The sequence below is a fragment of the Hippichthys cyanospilos genome, chromosome 12 (assembly GCF_059441005.1).
Source record: "Hippichthys cyanospilos isolate Australia breed blue-spotted pipefish chromosome 12, RoL_Hcya_1.0, whole genome shotgun sequence".
Taxonomy (NCBI): domain Eukaryota; kingdom Metazoa; phylum Chordata; class Actinopteri; order Syngnathiformes; family Syngnathidae; genus Hippichthys; species Hippichthys cyanospilos.
Genome location: NC_142380.1, coordinates 6,675,235 through 6,701,154, shown reverse-complemented (window position 1 = coordinate 6,701,154; position 25,920 = coordinate 6,675,235). Strand labels below are relative to the sequence as shown.

At 38.2% G+C, this 25,920-nt stretch overlaps 1 protein-coding gene across 2 annotated transcripts in view; it reads right to left on the bottom strand.

Moving 5' to 3' along the window:
- Nucleotides 1–75: 75 nt before the first annotated feature.
- The window catches only part of spsb4a (splA/ryanodine receptor domain and SOCS box containing 4a), a 60,106-nt gene continuing 34,261 nt past the window's right edge, over nt 76–25,920 (bottom strand). For both annotated transcript variants that reach the window (XM_088428562.1, XM_088428563.1), the window contains exon 3: nt 76–2,798. In XM_088428562.1, coding sequence (XP_088284688.1) covers nt 2,671–2,798 — 128 coding nt within the window. In that variant the 3' untranslated portion in view covers nt 76–2,670. The remainder of the gene's footprint in view (nt 2,799–25,920) is intronic.

Sequence of the window (25,920 nt, the reverse complement as noted above, 5' to 3'; positions counted from 1 at the left end):
AACATATACGCACATAACACTTTTTTTGGGGGGGGGGGGGGGGGGGGTACGAAACGCAGCAGACATGTTCTCAAATTCACTTTATGCTTTTATTCACATTTCATATCTGACAAGCGTTTCTCCATACATTCTACAAGTGAATAACACACAGCCAGACCTGCCATCTTTAATAATATTAACAATAATGATAAAGCAGCATTGAAGAAACGTGTACACTTTCCTCCATTCTTCACCAGCATCTTTGTAATAAATTCACCTGAATGTAACATCAATGATTAGTTAAAAAAAAAAAGAAGCATCAACAAAGAACTAGCGACATCAGAATCAGACTCCACACTCACAAATATAAGAATGTAAAAAAAAGTGACTCAAGCCTTTTTTCAGAAATGAAACGTGATTGGTCTACAGTGTGTGCGTGTGTGTAATCTGCATTCTCAGTCATAAACTGCTACGGCACGAGAGGTTCATGTTTGCTCGTCCATTCGAAGCCTTTCATCAGATTTTCCTCATTCACTGACTGCCAGCCCGGGTAAAAAAGGATCTCCAATGGCAGTGAATATGAATTAACCGAGCAGCCCTGCCGCGTGTGCTCTTGACATCGGATCCAGTCTTAAAGTTTGCCAACTTCGTCCTCCCTCCGTTAGCAAGCCGGTATGAAACTCCCCATACCGGATGCATACTGCATTGAACGTGTTTTCCTAGCATGACTTTGGTCAAAATATTTTTAGTGTCCTGTCCAGTGCAACTTAACAAATATGAACGGAATTTCTTTTTTTTTGTTAACAGTGAAGCCCCTTTCAGACTAGTACTAGTAGGCGGGTTTCATGTGTTCACTGAAATGATCAGCAGGCCCACAGTGAGGAAAGATTGGAAAATGTTGACATTAGATGGAAAAAGTTCCATGAAGAAATGGTTGATAACTTTTTTTTAGACACCAACACAAGTACTCAATTCTTGTGTAGTCACCAGTACAAATAATTTTAAAGAAATTCCTATATATTCCAATATTGCATTTGTTTTAAAATGTCACGAAATTATGGTCAATTTTATGTTCTTGTGATTTGTTTTCATTTTTAATTTTGAGTTTGTGATCATAAAACTGTTCCAAGAGAGCAGCTGATACTATTATCAGTTGCCATCCTGAGTAACGATACCTCGAAATAAGGCTTGATACATGGGATCAATATTCTATAACCCCATGCATATAACGTATTTTTCGGACTATAAACTGCACTAAGAAAAAATAAGCAAAAAAATATTCTTGTCAAGTACTGTATAGGCCACAGTGGACTATAGGCCACAAGTTATAACATCAGATATTTATGCAGAAAGCTGGTCGTTATTTAATTGATTTTTGTTTTTATTTAAAAACCGTTTCCCCTCAAACTCACGCCTTCAACACAAACTGAACATATCTGCACGTTTAGAAATAGGAGCAGCACAAAAATGCATTTTCAACATAACAGCGACATATGCATATTTTTTAAAACACTGCACCTATGCAACAGTAACATGACTGATTGAACTAACTAGTGGAGAGTGCCCCCTGGTGACAAGTAAAATAGCAGTTCAAACCCCAAATCAGTATTTTGATAGCGTTTTCTTAATGTACTGGAAGATTGCCCCCTGGTGGCTAGTTTAAAAAAAACTGATAAGACACACTGGACTCAGCAGGATTCAATGCGTGAGAAACAGTATTGTATTAAGGAGTACATCCGAATGGTCTTTATTTATTTCAAGAAAAGTTTCCCAACATGACATCTTTTTATAAGGCTGGTGGAGCAGTATTTATCAAAAGTATTAGTCGTATCTGAACTTGGTGTTGGTGACTACTCAAGTCTTGAGTACTTGTAGCGATATCGGTCCGACAAATGTGTATATATAATCATGTATTTTGGCGATATGTCTACCTCCAGATTATTTTATCGCTTTGTAGCCCTTAAACATCGTTTTCAACAATTAAAAAAAAAAACATTTCCTGCTGATTTCCATTAGCTGAAAATGACGCAATGGGGAGACAACTGAATACTTTTTTCTAGATCATTTTATTATTTTCTATTTTAGTGTGGTCCTATTACTTCTCAATAGTTGTCTTACTCCCCCACACACTAAATGTCATTCACTACACACCAAATCAGTTTTTTGAAAACCCTAACGGAAGTAATGACCAGACCAGCAGCCAATTTAATACTTTCAGTGAAACCCGACTCCAATTGAATTCTGTTGTCTTCATTTAAATAAACGGATAAAACACCACATTCAGGTTTGTCTTTCCTGTGCTAAAATGCGTCTCAACGCGTCCAGGAATTAAGTCGACCGGAAGCCATGTAACTAGTCTGCAAAGGGCTTCAACGCACAACCCAAAACGAGCTTTTGAGTTGACAAAAGTTTTGTGCTCCGATCCTATCGCCTGACTGTGGTCAAGAAGGCCTCCAGGGCTTCGGGATGACGTATGCTTTCTCTGCACACTTTTTATTCTTACCACTAGATGGCGGCAGTGCCCTTGAAGCAGCCACCTCAATCCTCCACCTGCAAGTCCAAAAATGAAGCAAAGAGCATCTTTAGCTGGCTGTAGTGGACCTCTTGCTTTGTTTGCTTGGTTCCTCGCTCCTTCCTCGCTGCTGGGCTACGTGAGTCCTTGCGGTACCAGTGGGTCAAGCCGGTGTTGGGTCACTGGTACTGGAGGTAATTTTTCAGCGACTCGGGCAGGGGGAGGCTCTCGATCTCCTGAAGGCGCTCCCGGCCCAGAGCCAGGCGAGCCGCTCGCCGACACAAGTCCGTCAGAGGAAGGGGTTCCGCTGAGAAGGAAAGGGCAAAAGAGGGCAAAGGTTATTGGAGGGCAGATGATTTCTTGTTTGGGAAAAAAAACTAGCAAATCAAAATTGAAGCCTCTTGTTATGTTTGTTTGCAATAATGTCCCTGGGTTGTTTTGACGCAGAGGATATTTAGTCACCAACGGGCATCCAAAACTTGTAATCCAAATCCAAAACTTTCTAGTAACACTCGTCATATGTTCTTTTCTCAAAAAGCAATAATGTCTCTGGGTCAGTATGACCCTGAGGTGTGTTTAATTATCCCAAAATGTCAAATACTCTTTGTTTGGAGTCTTACTCGCAAAGTAATACAGCGATAGTTAATTTATACCCTTGTGTTATGTTCATTCCTCTGAAATAATATCCTGGGTCATTTTGACCCGGCAATAATGTGTAATTGACCGTTGAAAAGTCTTCAAAACATTTTCTGTGTATTCCTGCTAACACAGAAATTTTGTGATTTCTTTTTCCTTCTCCTAAGAAACAGCAATAATATTCCTGGGTCATTTTGACCCGGACATTGTTTATTTATTTATTTTCTACAAACAATGTTGCAAAACTTACAAAGTAATATGTCATCACTTAGATTAGACCCGTGTGTTATGTTTATTTCTATACAATATCAATTACATCATGGGTCCTTTTGACCCGGGAAAAATTGTGGAATTGACTGTTCAAAAGTTTCAGATACGTTTGTGTGTAATCCTGCAGACACACAATTCTTGTGATTTTTTTTCACTAACCTTCAGAAACAGCAATAACATTCCTTGATCATTTTGATCAATTTTAAGATTTTTTATCAGAATGTTAAGAATTTCAAAAAGCATTACAAAAAAAGCACATTTACAAAAAATGTGTTCCAATGCTTTGCCAAGTAGAAATCTGATTTTTGGAAGAAAGAAAAAACACATTACAAATCAAACACTTAATTAAAAAATGTATTTAAAAATTGAAAGAAAAAAATCCCAGCATATTTTTTTCCTTCCAATCCATTTCAATAGGTGCCAATTAGATGCAGATTTTTAATTATGAGTCGGCCTGTTACCTATTCTCCACCAATAGTTGGGATCAAAAGTAAATATATGTATATTGAAAAAAAAAAATCAACATAATGAAAATCTGAAAATTTGTATAAACATGTTTAAAGAGTTTTTTTGTTTTAAATTAAATTTGACAGATTTTTTTTACTGAAAATAAACTGTCTGCCTTTTTTACAACTAATAATCAATATCTAATAATCAGTATTGACCCAATCATTTCATCTCTACTCCTGAAGCAGCTACTAATTTCAAATATAGCTTGTGAAGTGTAAATTGCAGTTCCAATATTGATATATGAATCTCTCTGGATTTATTTTTGGTTACTACCAAAAGTTGAGAAAAAGAGCTCATGGTTTAAAAATAAAAACAAGTGCCGTGGAAATGCATTAGACTTCCCCTGACTTTTTGAAGCAGAAGTGCGTAATTGATGACTCAAAAAATACCACAAGTGCTTCGTTTGTCAATCAGTAAAGACTTAAAAAATGTTTTTCTAAAGTTCTAGTGATCCCATTTGCTCGACCGAGTGTGATGTCGTGTCAATTTGCGCTAACTTATCATTTAAGCTAGCATGCTAGCAACTAAGCAAGCCTCTTGTGACTAGCTTGTGTTAAATAATTGAACTACAGATTCCAGTGGTTTACTCACAGAAGTTACCAACTGTCAATGTCTCATTCCTGTTAGAGCGCTTCCATGTCTACAGAGGACAAATTGAACAAAGCGCTTTGTCTGGGAATCTCGTGATATCTTGTGATGTGTGTGTGTGTGTGTACAAGTCTTTAAAACCTTCCACCTGATGAAACTCCTACTGATACAGCTTAGTTCACTTTGCATGCATGGGATCCCCACCACAATGGCCCCCTGACATTCAGAAAAGCTCCAACAATGGAGGTCATTCATACATTGCAAACCAGAGGGGAAAAGTGTGGAAAAGGTTCAGTCAACAAGTAGGCGGCAGGAATAAACGGCGTCAATCACTGGGCGTGGAAAAGTGAGCTGAAGAGAAATTTTAAAAACTGGGGAAACCACGTACTAGCGTGGTCTCAATTTTTTTTTTTCCTCTCAGCTTACAGTAACAGGAAGTGGTTTTATCATTGCACTGCCCGTAAGCGTGTGGCATGCTAACTCCACTGCCATGCTCGGCTAATTAGCTCATGTATAATAAATAATGCATGAGGAATAAATGGGCTATGGTGCCAACACATTTGCTCTTTCATATCGTTATATAGCTGTGTGTACATAATATATATATATATATATATATATATATATATATATATATATATATATATATATATATATATATATATATATATATATATATATATATATATATATATTCCACCTGTCCTCGTTAACCTGCTTACCTTGTGTCTGCCAATTAGCTCCCTGCTCCTATTGTGTCAAGCCCAGGTGTTCCTTGTTTGTTTCGTCAGTTTTGAGTGTAATTAGTCTAGTTTCAGTCTTTTTCAATGTATTTTTTCAAACTCTAAAAATCACACGCACTCACACGCGCAACCGACTCACCCTTACTTGGAAGTGCAATGACGCGAGCGTAATTAGAGGTGCTCTGCTCACATTAAAATGATATGTGGCAACAGCTCTCCTCTGCGCTGACATTGACGTCAGGATATCCGACCACTGGGGGCATGCACTACATTGCGTGAACATTCAAAAGGAGAAGAAAGTAATGCAAGCCCCCCCCCCCCTCCCCCCCCCCACACACACACACCTTTTTCACCTCAAAAAACACTTAGCGCTCCCTGTGCCACACAAATGATCTAACGTGAATCACACACATTGAACACTGAATTCTGTGTTCAATTGAAGGGAAAACATTAAAAGAAGACACTAGGGAACTGAAATTTCACCCAGATGGTGACAACATGTTAAAGTTCAACATGGCATGACCACCTATGTAGTTGTCACAGATTACAAGCAATATTATTAAATAATAATGAATTAAATGAGACTCTTAATAATGATCCATTTAATATGAGTATCTTTGAATAGAATATAAAAGGGAATTAACACCTAAACAACAATATTGAGTGATATTAAAAATATACATTTTTGAAATCTGTAAAGAGTACTAATAAAATGACAAATTTAAAGTTCCTTAATTCCCTTTTATTTTCCATTGAGAGCTATTTTTTTTGGATGATTGATTATCAAATTATTCAATCCCAACGACCTTTTTTTTTTTTTAAATATTTTCGATCCTAGCTTTGTTTGTTCATTCAACATTTTCAAGTATTTGGCTAAAGGGTCTCAAAATTGCTGGTACTAAATAAAAAAATAAAATCACTGGTTACTTTAGTACTTCATTACCTAAAGTAATCCATTAGTTTTGAAGTTAATTAAAAAAAAAAAAAAAATGTATACTGTAAATACCTGGGATTAAATGTCTGGACCCTTGAAAAACATAAAAATATATCTTTTGGATTGAATGAGTTAAGGGTCCCATTTAATGAATATTTCATTAATAACAATTTCTTGTAATCTGCTGCCTCATTATAACTGAAAAAAAACATGAATTTTTTTTAATGTCCTCAGAGGTTATTCTGCTCCAATCGTGCCTTTGTGAATTTGTGCGAGTGTGCGTTCAACTCTGCGAACAATTCTCCTAATGCGAACACAAGTGGCATCGAGAAAAGACAAGTGCGAAATGGTGAAATCTGCTGGTGGCGCATTCGGAGCAATCTGAAGTGAGAGCTCATTAACTTCTTGGAAAAGGCACAATCATCAGATGCTGATCATGCGCGGATGCCGCCTTTATCCACATGAGAGGAATTTTCATTTGCTTCTTCGTAAAACTCACCAAAAACTTTTTTTTCGTCCTTGATGGGGACCAAGGTCAAAGGCCATCCTGCCACATAAAAAGCCAGACATACGACCTCTAAAATCCCCGCAGGACAAAAAGAAAACAAATGGAAGGAATTATGCTGACGATAATGTTTTTTTTTTTTTTTAATTCAAACTCCAGAGAAATGTGTAATCCTTTAATCCTTTAATTCAAGGTGATGGAATTTATAAAACAGAATTCCACACATATTGATAAGACACGTACGCTGAGTGCAGGATATGTGTCCACCTTCACAATGTCACGCTATTGAAGTGCTGTGATGTCATTTCCTGTACCTCAAAAGCTATGACTAGAAAGCAAAGCTTTACTCTTGGGGTGCATTGAGTAAGCAATAAATAATCAAAGGTGGCGATTGTATTCATTTACCACATTACGTTTCAATTATTTAGCTTTTTTTCTGCAGTAGAAAACTATAAGTGGCGATTGTATTCATTTACCACATTACGTTTCAGTTATTTTGCTTTTTTTCTGCAGTAGAAAACTATAAGTGGCGATTGTATTCATTTACACTTTACGTTTCAGTTATTTTGCTTTTTTTCTGCAGTAGAAAACTATAGGTGGCGATTGTATTCATTTACCACTTTACGTTTCAGTTATTTTGCTATTTTTTCTGCAGTAGAAAACTATAGATAGCAATTGTATTCATTTACCACTTTACATTTCAGTTATTTTGCTTTTTGGGGTATGGTGAGGATACTGCTCCTTATTGCTACAATGCTAACTTTCTCTTTGCAGTTATTGTTAGCATGGTGAGAGGCGTGTGCAGCTCCCACCAGGTCACTACTGTCTTGATTGTTGCAGAAATTGAATTACCTATGGTAAGATGATTAAGCAGAGCTGATTACAATTGGATTTGTCTAGCGTGCACCATCCAATCGTAATCAGCTCTGCTTACACATCTAACTACTGCTAATTTTGCTTATTTGGATTCTGGAGCCAGCATGCCGATTGTAGTTTTAATAGGCATAAATACATATGTGTCAATTTGCTTTTAAATTGTTACCCAGTGTAATCAAATACACAAGTTATTCTCCCAGCATTCATAAAAAACACAACACAGGACTACACTATTCTTCCCCATCCTTTCTAGGAATTAGTGCAGATTTCATCAATCCAGAAACGTCGGCAAACATTTGCTAAAAACACCTTTTGTAGACAACGTTAAAAAAAGGATGCGGTGCCATGGTGGCGGCTAAAACTGTCCCCGTTTTATAAGGTGTTATGTAAAAGTTGATTTTGACTGGAGCGCTACAGTGCAGCTTGTGTGTGGGCTCATATTCTGTCTGGAGCATTTTACTGTCAAACAGATAAACCTGTTACGAGAGAAGAGCTGCTGATCACACGGGTCAAGGCGGCGTTTCTTTTTAAAGCCTGCTAGTTTTCGCTCTCACTGCGGACCATCCACGCCTTACTGCAAGCCTTGACTTCAAGCAGACATGGGAGGAGGGGGCGAGAGGAGGAAGGACGACCACAGCGAAAGGTGGAGGATTTTCCACGTGGGGGAATTTTTTTTCACAAGGATTTGAAATCTATTTTTATCTGCTTGATCATTCCTAAAAATATTCAATAGCAGCCTCACCGATGATTTTGAATCAACTTTCAGGTGAAATTATTGGAAATAATTGCTTTAATTACTCATGTCACGAGGGCAATTTCGACAACTCAGAATCATGTAATGCAAATAAGGAAGGCTGTGCGTTTGAAAACACCTGAAAAATGCTAATGTGCCTCATTAGCATCACATTCCTCGCACGGAGGACTCCATTGCCTCACACAGATAAGGCAGCGAGCGGAACCGCTGCTCAGCACATTTGCCACACAATTTCAAGGTGAAGAGTGCGAGCAACTAGTGTTGCATTCAAAACGAAAAAACTTCTTTCACACTTAAAAGATTAGCTTTTTTTTGTTTTACCAGCCAACCACAACTCTAGTTTTCATGTCAGGTACACATCAAGTCACGGTACCGTATTTTTCAGGCTATAAACCGCAGCAACAAAACAGAAAATTGATTTTGTCATGTACTAATTAAACTGGACTAGAGGCCACAGGTTGCACCACCAGATATTTAGCAGAAAGATTGTAGATGGTAGTTTATGTTTTTGAAACTTTTTCCCCCAAACCGCCTGGTTACAGAAACAATATGCCTTCGACATAGAGTGAAAATGCTTGCATGTTTAGAAATAAGGGCAGCACCAACATATTTTCAACATAACATCGACACAACGCTTGTTAGAATACTGCACAAACAGAACAGTAACACACCCGAGGGCGTTTTCCAGTAGAGTGTCATCTGGCAGCGAGTAAAACAACAGTTCAAACTCATAATCAACATTTCAATAGTATTTTCTGTCTCCCTTTGTTTAACAGTTGCCGGTGATAACAAAAAATACAAGATAAACCACACTGGACTAAAATTTGATTTTTTGACGAAAAAAATAAGTGGCCAATTAATTTTAAAACTATGATTAAAGGTTGTGAGTAAAGTAGTGAGATCCAAGTCAATTTATTTGCACAACTTGTTTGCATCGCTCACCTAATCATTGCAAGTCCCCAGAATAACCTCATCAACAAATTTCATGAGACATATTTAGGACTACAAGGATATGATACACATTTATGTGTTATAAATAATGACACCAGTATTACTTGTATTAATAAATACAAACAAAATAAACAAGATAATATGGCCGATTATTTTTTGTTGACGTATGAAAGGCCGTAGACTGATTAATCGGTCAGTTCTTAATGCATAATTTATTGCAGCTGATGGAAGAAGGCAGAGGACATGAAAGGAAGGTCAGTTGTGAAAGAGACGCTTTGCTTCTGTTGCTCCTTCGGATTAAGTGCGAAGAAACGGTGTGAAAGCTACAGACACACACACACACACACACACACTTCTTTTTTTAACAAGACTACAAGCGTGAGCCCTCGCATGTGCACGTGCTGAGCAGCAGGTGAGCTTTTGGCGCCAACCTGCAAGCGTTAAACAACCCGATAATCCCACGCGGGATTAACTTGTTAGATCCCTTGCAGAAACTCACACGTAGAGTAAAAAGTGAAATGTCCATCCCGTGGCAAAATTTGCCTCACTGTTCCAATACTTTTGGTGGGCAAAGTGCATATACAAAGGAGAACAGGCATAGCAGCCAATTTAACGAGGAATTTTTGGGTTAAAGAAGTCAAGTCAAACTAATTTTTCTACAATAATAAATTGCAGGCAGCCTCAAAGGTTTCCACATGATATTCAGATTAATATTGTGTTTGTGTCAAAGGTGTCAAACTCAAGTCCCGGGGGCCAAATCCGGCCTGTCCCATCACTTTATGTGGCCCGCGAAAGCAAATCATGTCAATTCCAATGACCCTTGCTAAACTCAGTTCCAAAATTTTAACTCTTTATGTACAATGAATTATAAAGTTGAGATTTTGCAATATTTTTTTGGTTTGTTTTGTTACAGCAACAACAACAATAAACCAACAAAAAAACGTGTTTTACTTCTAAACTATTAAGCCAGCAAATTGTTAGTGGAATCTGTGTTAATGGAATAAGTTATTATTATTAATGTTTATAATTATTATTATTAATAAATATGGAAAAAATCCATCTGTTTGTTGAGGCCTTTTCGCCACTTGCTGTCAACTGAAAATGACATCACAGAAAATAACTGGCCAGTTTGTCAACAGGTATGCTATGACTGGTCAGTAAGTCATTTTGCAGTAGATGAAAGCAGGTAAATACATAAAGAAAATAATATGCACGAAATATCATGATGAGAAAGTCATCAGACCCCCTGAATTTTTTTTATTTTAATGCACTCTGAGCATTAATATGAACATTATAAACTCATAACCCAATAATTGCATCTTTTTGGGTGTATGAGCGAACTACAAAAACATTTAATCATCCATGGATGCCATTTAGTTTATTGATAATAAAAAGGCCACAGAAGGGCACCTTGGCATCGGCGACTGGTATCAGTCGTTATCTCGAGTAATCAATACCTACAGGATGAGGCTGGTATCGGGCCTGATACTGATCCCGAATAACATTACTCATCCATCCCCTGTAAAAACTATCAAATTGTGTAACAAATGCAATGCCTCTCCTTTATTTAGCAGCTTAAAAAGACAAAAGAGAATTACAAAACAAATAGGAAAAACTTTGCAAGAGCTGCTCCCACAATGCCCCTCTTCGCCAGCACAGAGGCCACTGTCCCGGCCTAACGCTGCGAATATGAGACCGGGGTGATCCCCAATGTAGCGTGACCACTTGATGAAAGCGGGCGGATTGCGTTTCCCGCTGCGTGCGCGTCACCACTCGACGCACAAAAGGGCAAAGCTGCTCCGGCGAGCAGACGCGCCGCACGTGCAAACATGCAACGCCCGAGTGCAGAGTGGCACGCTCTAATCCGCCAGGCTCACGGCTTAAAACTACAGACGGGCCCGACATGTGAGCGGCCATTCACACAAACAGATGAGCAAAATCAAAAAGAAAAGAAAAATGGAGAGCTTAAGCAATGCTGGGGCAGCTGAGCAAGCGCGACAAGAAAAGGGACTCAATTATAAAATCTGAGTTGGGTGTATTTGATGAACATTGATTACTGTGTGATGAAAGTTGACTAGGTAAATATAAAACCTAAATACACAAAGCTCTAATTATATCTCAGAATTTTCTCTTTAAGGGCCCTGTATTATGGTATTTACATTTTTCTACGGTTAACTGTTGCTATGCTAATGTTTCAGAGAGTAGTAGTAGTCATGTGAAACGCCTCAACAACGTAAACTACGTAACATGCCACAGTGCGCTACTTAGGCCAACTTCAAAATAAGCACAACAAATAATATGTGGGCGTCGATGCAATAGGCTTTTATTTTGAAAGTTTTCCCCTGCGCCTCGGTTACGTTGCAATTAGCTTCACTTGTCCAAGTCTCTGCTAGCTGTTGACACGAGGACAAGATGTATGGTGCATTCATGTACAATTGTACAATCAGACATTTCAAATTCATTCATAGAAAACGCCATCAATGCATTAAACGGTATTCAATAATAACAATATTAAAAATAAATACATAATAAAAGCTAATAATGGCATTTTTATGTTTCATTATAAAAAAAAATCATCCCTGGGATAAAACTCAAATGTAGCCCTGCTTTGAGGGCGTTTTTGCTCAGGAAATAGCGTTCAAAAATGTTTCGAAGCTCCAAAAAGATAAACCTGCATGATTCATGTGCTTTGATGGGTGCATACTTTTTTGACAGCACCAAAGTTAGAGCAGCTAAATGACTGACCTTCAAACAAATTAAACCAGCTTACATTTTAAAATTCTTTCTACAGAAGTGCTATATAGCTTTGAAATGTGTCTTTCATTTTAAAGCCTTCGAATTGCATAACGCTTTTCTTTCCTCGCTCAATGTTTTTCACTCTTAAATAACCTTCTCGCAATTGCTTCTGAGACCTTCCTAATTGCTAATAAAAAGGGCCAATCATAGACCGTCAGCGTTTCATGTAACTCAATAGTGGAAATGATGAGAGTGAGGTGTCAAGTACACTACGCAAACAGGCCGTTCATTGAAGGTAAGATATCGTGTCATGCTGCAAATCTTCGGTTATTTCACGTACACAGCAGGCCGCGCAACCAAGAGGGGCCATGTTGAACCATAACTCACTACAAAAAGGGGTGTCAAGCTAATTTTAGCTCATGGGAAATCTATTCTCAAGTAGGAAGTACTGGTAGAATTATGGTGCATAAAGTTAAAAAAAAAAAAAGTGTAGCTGTAACTGTAGTATGTCCAATAGACCTGTCATGCATGTTTTTGGAGCGTGGGAGGAAGCTGGCGTGCACGAAGAGAACCTACGCAGGCCCGGGGAGAACATGCAAACTTCACACAGTAAGGCTGGAGCGAGGGATTTGAACTCGGGTCCCTTTAACTGTCACGTGCTATTCACTGCGCCACCGAGCCGCCCAAAAGATTATCTTTATTCTATTTATTCTTTAATGTCACCATTTAAAAAAAAAAAATGCACTGCAAAATGTACACAGTTTAAAATGAAGTTCCAACTAAGCAAAACCGATTGTCATTTTTACATTATGTTGTCGGCATGTGAAAAATTACACTAATAAAGTCACTTATAATGAACAATTTCATATCAAGTAATTTACAACAAAGTTACTTTGGCAACACTGGTCCACGGCAGGCTCAAACAGGAAGTGCAGTGCCCGCCGGGGGTCGACCGCAAAAGGTCAGTTGAGGTAGTTGTTGTTAAACAAGAAATGTTGAAGAGGCTGCGGCTGACTCGCTGCCTTGGGGCAACCGAGCGAGGACGATATGACATATCGAGAGGACAGCCAAGTCTTCAACTTGTCTCCTTCCAAAAGGGCCACAAGGAGTTTCTGTGACACACGCAATAAACAGTGACAAATCGAACCTTTCATCCATGCCCATAAATCCTTGAAATCTCATTTCATGTGATAAAATGATGCTATGAATTGGGAGAACATTCAGGGGAATATCAAATAAATATATCACTAAAGTAATACAGCAAAAAATAGAATTCATGCTATAATTTTTAAAGAGCGACACTAATCCCGTATTTTCACGCAAGATTTGATCAGGCTTGAAAGCTGTTTAAAGTTTGGACTTTACGCCTCATGTCAACACAGGGACTCGCTCAAGTGAGGATCAAACGCCTGCCGACGGTCCCAAATCCGTACGGGACAATCGCCACGGTTCAAGGCGCTGCCAGAGGACAAGAAGCGAGAGGAGACGTAGTGATGTCAAGCGCCGCAATATCATAACACGGCAAAATAAACTCATCAAATAATATATGGACGTCAGTGAAGTAGCCTCGTTTGCCTTTTATTTGAAAGTTTTTCCTCAGAGCCCCACTAGTTACTTAAATGAGGTAAGGATCTATGGCGCATTCAAATGCAGTTGGACATTTCAAACTCAAACAGAATAAAAGGCCATTGATGCATTTAAAAAAAAAGTACTTTTTGGACAATAAGCTGCACTACATTATATACTGCAACAACAAAAATTTTGCCACAAAAACCAACAAACAAGCCTCAGGTTGTAACATCAGATATTTACGATGGTACGTGGAAGTTTTCATTTACAACTTTTTTTCCAAACTGCCTGGTTACAGCAACATCATGCCTTAAACTGCCATAGACTGAAGTTACAGTAGCACGCCTGTTGGAATTTACTAGTAGAGTGCCCCCGGTGGCGAATAAAATAGCAGTTCAAACTCAAAAACAAAACTACGATAACGTCTTCTTCTGTCTCCCTTTGTGTACCAGGAGATTGCCCCCTGGTGGCTAGTAAAAGACTTGGCGCGCTGGACTTTGAGCCACAAGAAACAATGCGTGAAAAAAGTAGCAGCTTATTGTCCGAAATTTGTGGTAATAATAATGTCATATTGTCCAATAAAAAACATTACTCGTCTGAAATGGCAGGAAAGCTTCCGATAAAATCTTTTTTTTTTCCAATACTGTCCTGCTGTGACTCACTGCAAAGCTGTCACGACTTGCACAAAAAGTCAAGGGACAAGCTGGCGAGAAAAGTGTGAAAGCGTTAGCGCCGTTACTACATGTTTTCCATCACACTTATGTCAACAAGCATGCTGCATCCTGTCAATCACAGGAAACAAAACTTGCTTACTTCATTTTATATTCAAGCACTTTCAAAAAATTTCTGTTGTAAACACCTCAATTATGTGTGTAAATACAAGCATTAACAACAACAAAAAATCTATTTATCTGACTGCTTTCACATTTCAATGTCCATGTCAGCGCATTGTATGCAATCTTCGTGAATCCAGTGAAAAAATGATTTGTTATACTACTAATTATGTGCACAACCGCCAAATACAGCAAACATCTCATTCGCTCCTTTGTGAAGACTAATTGGAAGGTAACAAAAAGAAGCCACTTGATGTCCTACACTCAAGATGTCATCGTCGTTTTGTTATTCTTTGACTCGGCACCAAAAAAAAAAAAAAAAAAAAAAAAAAAAAGCAAGGCAGTGACGAGGACGGTCCTGCAGTCGTGCCATTACTCCTCAACAAATTGTCAATTTGCTTTCGGGAATTGCAGCCGCTCTCCAGACATGACACGGGCGCTTAATCCTCAACTCGGGTTCACAGTCATGATGTTGGAAACACGCCGCATGAGGATAGAAAAGTCAGATCATACCAACTTCTTCCATTCATTACTCGTAGACTGGACATCATTTTTATTTGACATAAATAGAACTCCGAAAAAAAGTGCATTAACAATAACTGGACTTCCTTCCATAATAGTTGAATCGAATTGGTCAAAGGCAAAAGGTTGACAGTCGCAGTGAAGGTACTGCGGAATTGATGGCAAGTAATTGCTGTTTAGTAAACGTGAAAAATTGGGCTTTTTCTGGAATTAAGCTTTAAACAAACAAACAAAAAACATTTTGGTAGCGACTAAAACGCCAAAAATAAATAAAAAATAATAACCAACAAATTTGCTTTTGCTAACCGTTAGCTATCACGATTAGTATCATAGCGCTAGGCATTAACATTTAAGGTCAACAAACACTAACTAACACTTTGTTCACACATTACATTGTATTACATTACTTTTTGTTCATAGTTTTATATGTACATTACAAATGTAATAGTGAGACGTGAGCAAACTTGGTAGTGAAGCTGCCTGTTAGCTACAATGAGGTCAGCCACTGCCACTACTACAACGATTACTACTACTATTACAATGACGCTACTCATTCTTGTTTTTCTTCTTCTTTATAGGCAGAGTGGTAAGTTTTGTGATTGACTGCCTCCTACTGGTTACGGCCCTATTATTCCTTTATTTTGGAACGCTCCATGTGCTCATGTTGCCTTTAACCCTGCATTAGTCCCATAAGGTGTATGGACATTTTTTTTTAAATTGCTCATAAATTTTATATTACATGTTTGTGTTGCTCTCTCTTTCTAGGTACTTTCCGAGCTCATAAAAGCAGTTGTATGATTAATGACATTTCCACTTTGCGATAACTGAACATTATTATTGTCACTATTTTAATTTTTTTTCAAACTTTTTATGTCCCCGTTTTTTTTGGGGGGTCCTACCTTGCCATGTTAAACACTGCATGTTTCAAGAAATGTCTGTGAAAACAAAACAAATTTCCGACTGAACTTTGAGTCATATTTTTAGTTGCCCTATTTTCAAATTCGACTTACCAGTCTTGGTCAATTTTTTCCTCAGGCCTAATGCACTTTATATTACACATTTGTAGTTAAAATAAAAAGCCTCCTAAGTCAGATGGCGTTGACCCATTTCTCCAGTGTGAGATGACTTTCTGGCACACCTCTGACCCTTTTTCACTCTGGTGTCACTTGCCTCACTCTGAGTTGCCTAGCAACGGCCAATGTCCTCCCTCCGCACATAAGCAGATGACATCAAGCTGCCAAGTGCCCTGCACTTTATCTTGCACACACTGCGTATCTTCCACTTGTTGTTTTAGGATAAGCGCCTTCCATTTCAACATTCTCCCCATGCGTGAAAGTAAAGTATACATAGAAGGTTTGGATACAAGATGTCACAATCAATCCTCCTTAAAAGGTGCAGCACCATGAAATTGAACATAAAAGCTGATCGCACAGGCAGGAGGCAAGGGAGGCTTCCATTCTTGCAGCGCGTCATCCAAACCACAAATCTCGGGCGTTGGGTTAAACTTGGGCCGTCAGTTAGAGGACAGCTGGGCAGGCTACTTTTGCCGTCTGGGTGACGTGCCCGCAGGTAGAGTGACAAATTAAAAAAAACAAAAAAAAAAGCCAAATTACATAAGAGAGCTGATGAAATGATGGCCTGCAAATTATATGCAAATTATTTGCACCACACAGTAGAGAGACAGAAAAAAAAATATATATATTATATATATATATATATATATATATATATATATATATATATATATATATATATACTCAAAGTTAAAATGTGGCATCAGACTACAAGCAGTATTACCAATTAAATATGAATTAAAAGTCATCCTTAATAATTATCCATTAATATGTGTTACTTTGAATAGAAAACAAAAGGGAATGAATAACCAATTAAACAAAAATATTGAGTTTATGAAAATATAAACACTCTAAATGTGTAAATAGTACTAAAAAAATGAATCTAATGACATCAAAAAATGTGTTAATTTATTCCCTTTTGTTTCTTTTCAATGCCACTCACTAAATGGATCATTATTAATTCATCATTTAATTCATATTTACTCAATACTAAGCAGTGAAATTCAATAAAGAATATTCTTTGTAGAGATTCCTCATTTTAATTGAGTACATACGATGTTTTTTTTTTATGCTACAGTGTGACTGTACTTTTATAGTCTTTTAAAAATGTTTGTTGTAGGAGCATTAGCTCCTTTTGCAATATTTACTTGAGGCTTTTTCTTACTCGCATTATCGTTATTTCATTACAGTAAGGTGTTGCCTCAAGTTGTTTTTGTTTGACCTGACTGAACTTTCGCTTAATGACTGGCGGCCAATTATTGAATGCCTTCTAGAGGTCATTGATCTTTTGACCTTCATCTCTGGCCACGGCAAAGGTTGTTAAACCATGGCAAAATTGCTTTTATTCATAAATATTATACAAAAGTGATGTTTTCTCTGAAAATGGATGTTGAGATTTTAATATATTCTAATTCTGTACTTATATTCCGATATTCCTTTAAATATGTTGATACTCTAATCAGTATAGAAGTATATTCAGTGAATTAACTGTTTATTAAATGAACTAGCAATATAAAAAAGTGATTTAACCCTTGTGGGGTACCTTTGACCTTTACATCAAAAGAACTCTAAATAAATCAAAGCATTGAAATCAGACACAAAAGAGCTGAAATTTTACCCATGGGGTGACATCAGGCCAACATTTTAAATGGCATGAACAACTTCGTTATCACACTTCCAGGAAAGTGTCATCCATTGGCTAAAAAAAGAAAGAAAGATAATGACCAAAAAATTGTGAATGGATTAGTTATTTTGAAACTTGCTAATCGGCCCCAAAAATCCAGTTTGTGCAAAGTCTAATGAATCTTATCTGCCTTAAGAAAACACATGACTTTTCAGAAATGTTTTTTTGTCTGTTTGAGAGGACGGCGAGGCATATGGCCGACTGAGACCGTGACATCATTCTCACTTGATATGCAAACAGGAAATGTTGCTATGAAAACGGCACAGCTTGTCCTCAAGCCCAAACCGCAGCTCTGGTCCGGTTTTGAGCCGGTTCCTCTTCCTGCTCTGCAAAAGCTGAAAAGTGCCAAGTTCAGAATCAGAAGCGCTGCATATAACAGACGATGTCCTTACTGCATTTGGATCAGAGCGCCGCGGCTGGCGGTGTAAGAACACAAAGTTGGGTGAAACGTAATCAATACGGCACTTCTAATTAAACTCAAGTGAGTTTAGAAGCAGTCGAATAAATTGGATGGGCTTCATTCAGCGTGAAGGCAAAGGCAATCCGAGAGAGGACACAAAGGACAGTGGGAGAACATTGGGAATGCCGGGGGGGCAAATTGAAAAACGTTGATTGGAAGGTGGCGTAAAAAGCTCCTGAACAAAGGAGGAGGCTGTTGAAGACTTGTGACCATCACCTGGGACTGATACTGATAGAATCGCTAGTGTTAATCACAAAGTCCGCGGCACTGCGGAAGAAAAACAACTCGCTAATATGTCGTACAGTCGGTTGGATGCATCCGTGCTAGAGGCCCGGATTTGAAAACAAATATATATTTTTTTAAATGGTTTGGGCGGGATAATTGATGGTGTATTATTGCTAACCTAAAGCAGCAGCTGATAATTTGAAGTTTTAAGGTTTCAAGGTTATGTGTTCTTAGCTTGACATCAAAATGAGGCATATGAAAACATAAGTTAGCATATGCGCTAAAGAATACTTTATTTCGCATAAGTGGCAGAATGCTAGTTTAAGGCATGTTCACAATAGTTACTACTTTATTGTGGTTTTTAAGCAAGCTATGCACACGCTATCTTTAGCTAATTTTTTGCACAAGCTATTTTTATTGAATTTATGGTAACATTTATTTTAAACCGCTTAATAAAATGCATTGAATAACTGATGGCTAGGTATATAAATTGTCTACAATGACTGGTAAAAAATTACCGGTAGTTTTTTTTTTGACTATATCATCCACCCCTATTTCAAGGCGTCGGTACTCATGATGGTGGCCGATACAAGTATCGGTGACCCTCGTAAAATGAGGATCTAGAAAATAAATCAGATGATTGCCCTTATTTTTATGTGAATTTAAGAAAAAACTGGTTACTTGTTTAAAATTACTTAGCGTTTTTGTCAAGATATTAGTGCTGGTAAAAGTACTAGTGGTATGAGTACTTGGTATTGATATTGGTGACAAGTTAAGTACTCATACTGGTATCGATTTGGAAAAAAAGGGCTATCAGAGATTTTCTAGAAATAATTAATTGACTTATGAGTGATGAATTGCTTTTTTTTTTTTACATTTCAGCCATTTATGCTGCGTTTTTCGGGACCGCACAAGCATTTCGGAATCTGCGCCCCTTTCTCACATACAGAGGCCATCATCTCAAGAGGCCATTTTTAGAAACATTATCCTGTGACTGCTTCCTTGGGCTGATCACTCATTTCCTTCCTAGCCGCCGATGAAGCCCAAGTCTCCAACAAGAATGGAGACGGTGAATGGACATGACGCGTTGGGTGAGGCCGGCAGAGTCGCCCATATCCAGGGAACAAGTATCTACCACCAGACAGTTGGTGACTAATCTCCAATGTCTGGCGTCATTTGGCTGTTTGCTGGTGACAGATTGTCAGAAAGCAAAGTGAAAAATGTGGCGAGAATGCGGGGAAACAAGTGCAAACAGCAATGCTACCAACTCGGTCGTTCCAAACAAACAACTTAATAACTGTCCACATGCAAAAAATTTTTCTTGCAGCAGCAGCAGTTTTATTTATTTATTCATTTTATTTAATTTGAGGAGCAATTTTCAAATTTTATGGCGCATTTTACTGGTTTATCCTAGGGAACTGAAGTAATGTTTTATATAATAATGACATTATTAACAATTATTATTATTACAGTGGAACCCTGGTTTACGACGTCCCTGTCTTATGTTTTTTTACTTTACGACATGAACTGCAACGTTTTTTTCATCCCCCTCTTTAAGGCATTTTTCACGCTTTACAACAGCAACAACTTTCATGACCTGTGGGGTCGTTACCCTCGCTAGGGATTATGGTCATAACAAGCTCAATTCATGACACTCCAAAAATACTTTTTATAGTTTTTATTTATGATGTTATTTAATTGTATATATTTACATTACAGTATATATAAGCACCACTAACCATACTATTTTGTTACCAATTTTAGTGCTAACAATTTGATGTTTTTCCCTCGGTTTTATACGCATTAGCTAATTACCATAGGTTTCTATTGTCCTTCATACAACGATTTTGCAATTACGATCCCAACCCCGGAACGAATTAATTTCGTGTAACAGGGGTCCAATGAATATTATTTTTTATCACATATATTATTGTTGAATGAATTGATGGACTTTTATTCTGTATGACTATATGATTTGTCCGACTGCATTTGAATGTGCCAAGCGTCTGGTCCTCACGTCAGCAGCTAGCTGAGACTTGGACGTGTCATGTCAATTGGAACACAAGCACTCCGAGGAAGAACTCAAAAATAAAAGCCTGATGGCTGTTGTATTATTTGGTGTGTTAATTTTGAAGTCGGTAGCATGTTACGCTGCGTCGATGCAGCACTTGACTTAACGACTCCTCCAAAACCATTTTGGATCTTCAACAAGAGTTTGATTCTCAAGTTTAGTGAGTCATTGTGTTTACATGAGGTGCAAAGTCCAAAATTTTCACAGCAAACAGTGATGCCAAATTGCTTATTTGTAGCCTTGACATGTTTGATGATGCGTTTCAAACCTCGCGGAGCGGCTCGGATTCCTAATTGACAAAGAGGAATGTGCCCGTCTCGACCCTGTTCAAACTGCCATGCGCTAATTTCATTTTTGCTACATCCAGCTTGATGTTATGAAGTTGGAAGAGCAAAAATTTCCCCGCCTCTGGCCCCAAGTCAGCTGGGATGGGCTCCAGTTGATTGCCACCCTAATGAGGCATAGAAATTGGAAGCATGGAGGTCTGAACTGTTCTCACTTGCTGTTATTTAGTGGAAAAAAAAAAAAAAGCTAAAACAAGAAAACGTTTGTTATGGCACTGACACTCACACAACTACACTCACATGTTTGAACAACAAAAATACAATTGTGGCAATAGAGACAAACTTGAAATGTGTTTCAAACAAGTATGCTGAAAAGTGGACGTTTATAAAACTGGACAGCAATGTGTTAAATATTTCTCTGTTGGAAATGTAATGTGATAAAAAACAAACAAAAAAAACGGGTGTACCAATCACATTTTTTTTGGGTCCGATTTTGTGATCTGTTACAGATCAGAGTCCCGAAACGATATTTCTGCAATGTAGTAAAGCGGTGATGTTCTGACATCAATCAAGTTCACACGGTATCGTTTGGAAATTAAGTTCAAACTGTCAATCCAGGGCAACCAAGTTATGACTTTTTTTTCCCCCTAATTGACGTTTTTTTTTTTTTGGCAGAGACCCAAAAAGCTAGGCAGTCGAAATAGAGCTGTTAAAATTGGTCGACTGGCAGGTAATCAACTATTAAAATAATTGATATCTTTTTTACGGACGTATTGTAAATGGTCTGATACCTTGACACCGATACCACTTCACCAGCCTGACATATACCTTCATTTAGGAGCTAGGTAAGCCAAGTGGAGAATGGAGATACTTAACAGATGACAGCAGTTTTAGTTTTAATTAAAAAAAAAAAAAAAGGTGTCTTCTGGCTTTCTTCCCCTAATTAAAAAAATATATGCTCTGCAGTGGTACAAATCAAGAGTGTGTGAACATAAGCGCAATAGATTATCAGCCGACATGTAGAGCTTTGCCAGGCAGCCCCGTGGTGCCTCATTAGCTTCTCCGTGGCTCCTTGACCTGTTCCGTCTCTGAGAGGCTGAACAGAGCATGAGCTGGGTCCAGAGATGACACCGGTTGCGTGACGTGACTTCCACGTTAGCCTGCCCATTCATTTTCTTCCTCTTCATCTCCAGTCTAACGCGCCTCCTCTTTCAATCAGCTGTCATCTCGCATCTATCGCTCTTTATTTTCCGAATAGCAATCTCTCAGTGCTCCTTATCCATCTTCACCGTGAATGTCTCCCCTCATATTCTCTCCATTTTGTCGCTTGTCCCTTTATTCTGTGCGCTGGTTTTCGTCAGGCGGCCGCTTTCATCAAAGCTTTATCAAAGATAACCCGTAAGAGCTCTTATCTTCACTCTTAGGCTATCTCCAAAGCTTATTTCACACGGTTATTACACTCGTCTCTGATTCTTATGCTAACGTTCTCAACATTATAATCCATTCACCTGGCCGCCATTTAAAATAAAATACATAAAAATCAGACCACGCTGCTTTGACATATATTCTGCCTTGCTTCAAGGCACAGAAAACACAAGTGTGTTCTTCATTCTGCGACCCAGTTTAAAGTTGCTTGAAAATGACAAATCACACATGTCAAGAACACAGGCACAGCGCTCAGCTGCAATGATTGCAGCATTTGTGCAACAAGCAAAGTACCTGCACAATCTAATTAAAATCGATATAAAAGCTGTAATAACAAAAACAAATCTTACATTGAGCAAATTTGTTGTGGGAAGATATTAGAAATAGCTGAGTCTGAGGCAGTGTATAATACCCAAAAGCAGAGAGCCCTATTGAGGGAAGTTTTTTTTTCTGCTGTTCCCATAAAAACAAACAAAAACAAAACAAAAAATGTGCACGGTACTCATTTAACTTTAATGTACAACTAATGCAATGCTTCTCAAATATACTGTAGGTGCCCCCAAGAAAGAGAACCCCCCCGCCCCACTCAAAGCTCTGACTATAAATAAGATTATCTATAAAAATTGCATAAGTACACCTAAACCTGTGTCCTTTTCAACATGAACAAAAGCAATATAAAGCAACTTTAAACAACTGTTATTTTATTTTTTTACAGCTTAGTCTAAAACAGATAAAATAACCAAGTGCATCAAAGTGCCTGAAACTAAAAAAATAAATAAATCATACTTTATTGCAATTACACTTGACCCCCCCCCCCACTATTTGAGAAACACTGAACTAAATAGATGATAACACCCAAAACAAAGATGTTAGTTTTAGTTGTCAATGGCATTTCCCTTTGTGTGTGGACTTGTTCATATTTTTACTACTAATATTTACAGTTTTGGAAAATGTTTGTGGCATATTTACAAATGATATTAAAACAAAAATATACCCCCCCCCCACACACATTTTTTTAATGTGCTGCATTTGAGCAAAAAGATCTATTTCTGTCATCAAAGTCATAATGTGTTGAAGATGGTCAAGTTGCCTATTTAATTTCTCGTTTCCTCAAACTGGCATTGCATTTTTCTGCTTGTGAAGACCACCAGTGGGCTCTACTCGACCTATTTTGGCAGCAGAATCTCTCCCTTCTTATCTCATTTCTCCTTTCAACGCCGCTTCCAGTTGCTATTCTTTCCTCCCTTTGCCGCAAGATTGATTTGTTCTTTCCAGTGTTCTGAAACGTAGTTTACTAATGTGCTATCGAAACCCAGCGGACACTTGCAAACAACAGCCCTGATGCCGATAGAATGGCGTCCTACTGCACTCGGCAGAGCTCTGTTAATTGTTATAATTATAATGACAGGAGGAGAAAGAACAATCAAAAGGAAAATAAACACGTGCGCTCCCAACAAAACGAATGTCGTGCACACGCTATGGATGTCATGTGGCAGCAATTATGTGAAATATGCGCATCTGTACTTTGAGTCTGGCTCAGCATTTATTTGTACTGGAGCTTATTACGCCAGGCCGTCTGAACTAGACTGCCTTCTTCTGCGGCGGGATATCGTGGCTTTTATGCCCCGCATGTTTTCCCGCATGGCTGGGCGCAATAACGGGCAACAGAGCAGAGTTAAGTAGAGAAGAAGTGGCTGCCATCAAATCTCCTTTTAAAACCCCGCAGAAAAGTTGAAACAATCTAATTGAGCTTTTTTTTTTTCATTTAATGTGCAATTATTTTTTTTCAAGTTCCTCCTTCTCTTTATTTTTACAGCCACAAGTAAGAAAGTAATCTGTATTGCTGTAAACCTATGGTTCTTAAATAGCACCTCCATTTATGAAGGCAATTATTTTCAAATTAAAAGCAAATGAATTGGAGCATGCAGGAACTTGTTGCTGAATGGTGTCATAGAGGTGATATTTTTTAATTTTGTTTAGTTTTATCAGGATGTGCATTCACATTAGTGAGACGATTACCCATTGGACGGATAGATGCCACATATATTCTATTACATACATGTGATATCGATATGTATTTGCTCAATTGTTCAGCCCCAGTCCATAGCCATGTTTCATTAAAAACAATATGAATGTGGTAGTGACATGTAAGACTAGTTATTGAGCTGATAACAGTGAGCTCAGGGGTAAAATCTGCATTAGTGGCAGAAACGCCACTACCTGTCAATGCTGATGAACAATGACCATGAGAAAGAGTTTCTGAAGTAGCTCTTGATGAGATCCCTTTAGTATACATCTCACCAAGTGGGCAGTGGATATATATTTGAGCCAGAGATACAAGAAGGCCAAAGCAAGTGCTGTGGAAAAAGGCAGCAATTTGATCCAGTTGTCTCGCTGACTGCGTATTGCTTGCATGACTTGCACACAGACGCGAGTTATGACTCCATTCTCGCCATCTGAGTCATCTGCAGGGCAGACAACAGAACCCTCCAAAGTGATAGTGAAAGAAATCGCATGCCTAACAAATCTAAATTGATTGGGAAATTCAGAGACAGGGAATGGGATCCAAAGCAATGAAAGAAAAGAGAACCCATTGTCTGAGACTTGGTGGTTGTATTGCCCCCCCCCCCCCCCCCCCCCCCCCCCCCCCCCCCCAAGCCAAGATCCAGACTTTTAATATGCCTACGCTGACATCAAACAATGCTTTGGGTCGAGTTGCAAAATGTGTTGACGAAAAATGGCGGCTGAAGGAGGCGATACTTCAACTATATCATATCATATTCCACAATGCAGGATTCATCCACAAAGTCAAGGATTCATCACCAAATCAGGAATCATTCAATCAATCATCCAATCAAGGATTTACCTACTATGTAAGTGTTCAGTCAACTGCCTGGGTGAGGACATTAATTTGTTGGAATGCAAGCACTTTTATTTTTCCAAAACCTTGCACAAGGAGCTGTCCTACATTTTTGGAACAAGCTGCCAGACACATCAGCTTGCTATGGTTTAACAATATTTCCCCTCATTCTTCCACATGGAAGCAGGAAGTAGTTTTAGCTCCAGTATGATGAGAATGTGAACATAAAGTATAGATTTTTTTTTTAGTTACTATATATAAAGTCACTCCATTTTATTTGACTTATATGAATTGCTATGGCAAATGTGACATTAAAAGCTTGACTTGCTGGATTAAAAAAAAAACTGGGACGTCGTGAGACGACCTACATTCTGTAATATCAGAACAAATCAATGAGGCTAGCGAACTTGGGACACAACGCTGGAAACCGAGACTGTCTCTTTGAAAACGGGACACATTTTGTACGTTAGTAAGCTGTCCATATGTTGTTTAATACGCTAGTATATTGTGTTGTTTGAAAAACATGTTGTTTACCCTATTTCAAAATAACATTTTGGAGCTGTAATGATGCAGTAAAACGGCAATATTTTTCCTCAAGGTTATCTTAGCAACAGGATGCGGTAGTGTCTCATACCTCCACGCGATACTTTCCACCTTATTCTCACCTGTCAGGTTGAGCCTTTCAAATCATCACTCCTCGTTCTACTTTTAACCTTCATACGTCTACGACAGTAAAACCTATTGTACTACAAAAGTCAAAACGCTTATAAAAGTAACACCAGAATCTAGATTGCCTATATTACTTCGATTCTCTCTGAAATCAGGCAGATGGTACTTAAATCAAATCCCCAAACTTGAGCAGCCGATGCATCTATTTCAACGATGCTTGCAGTGCAGTAGATTAGCTTGAGTCGAGCTAA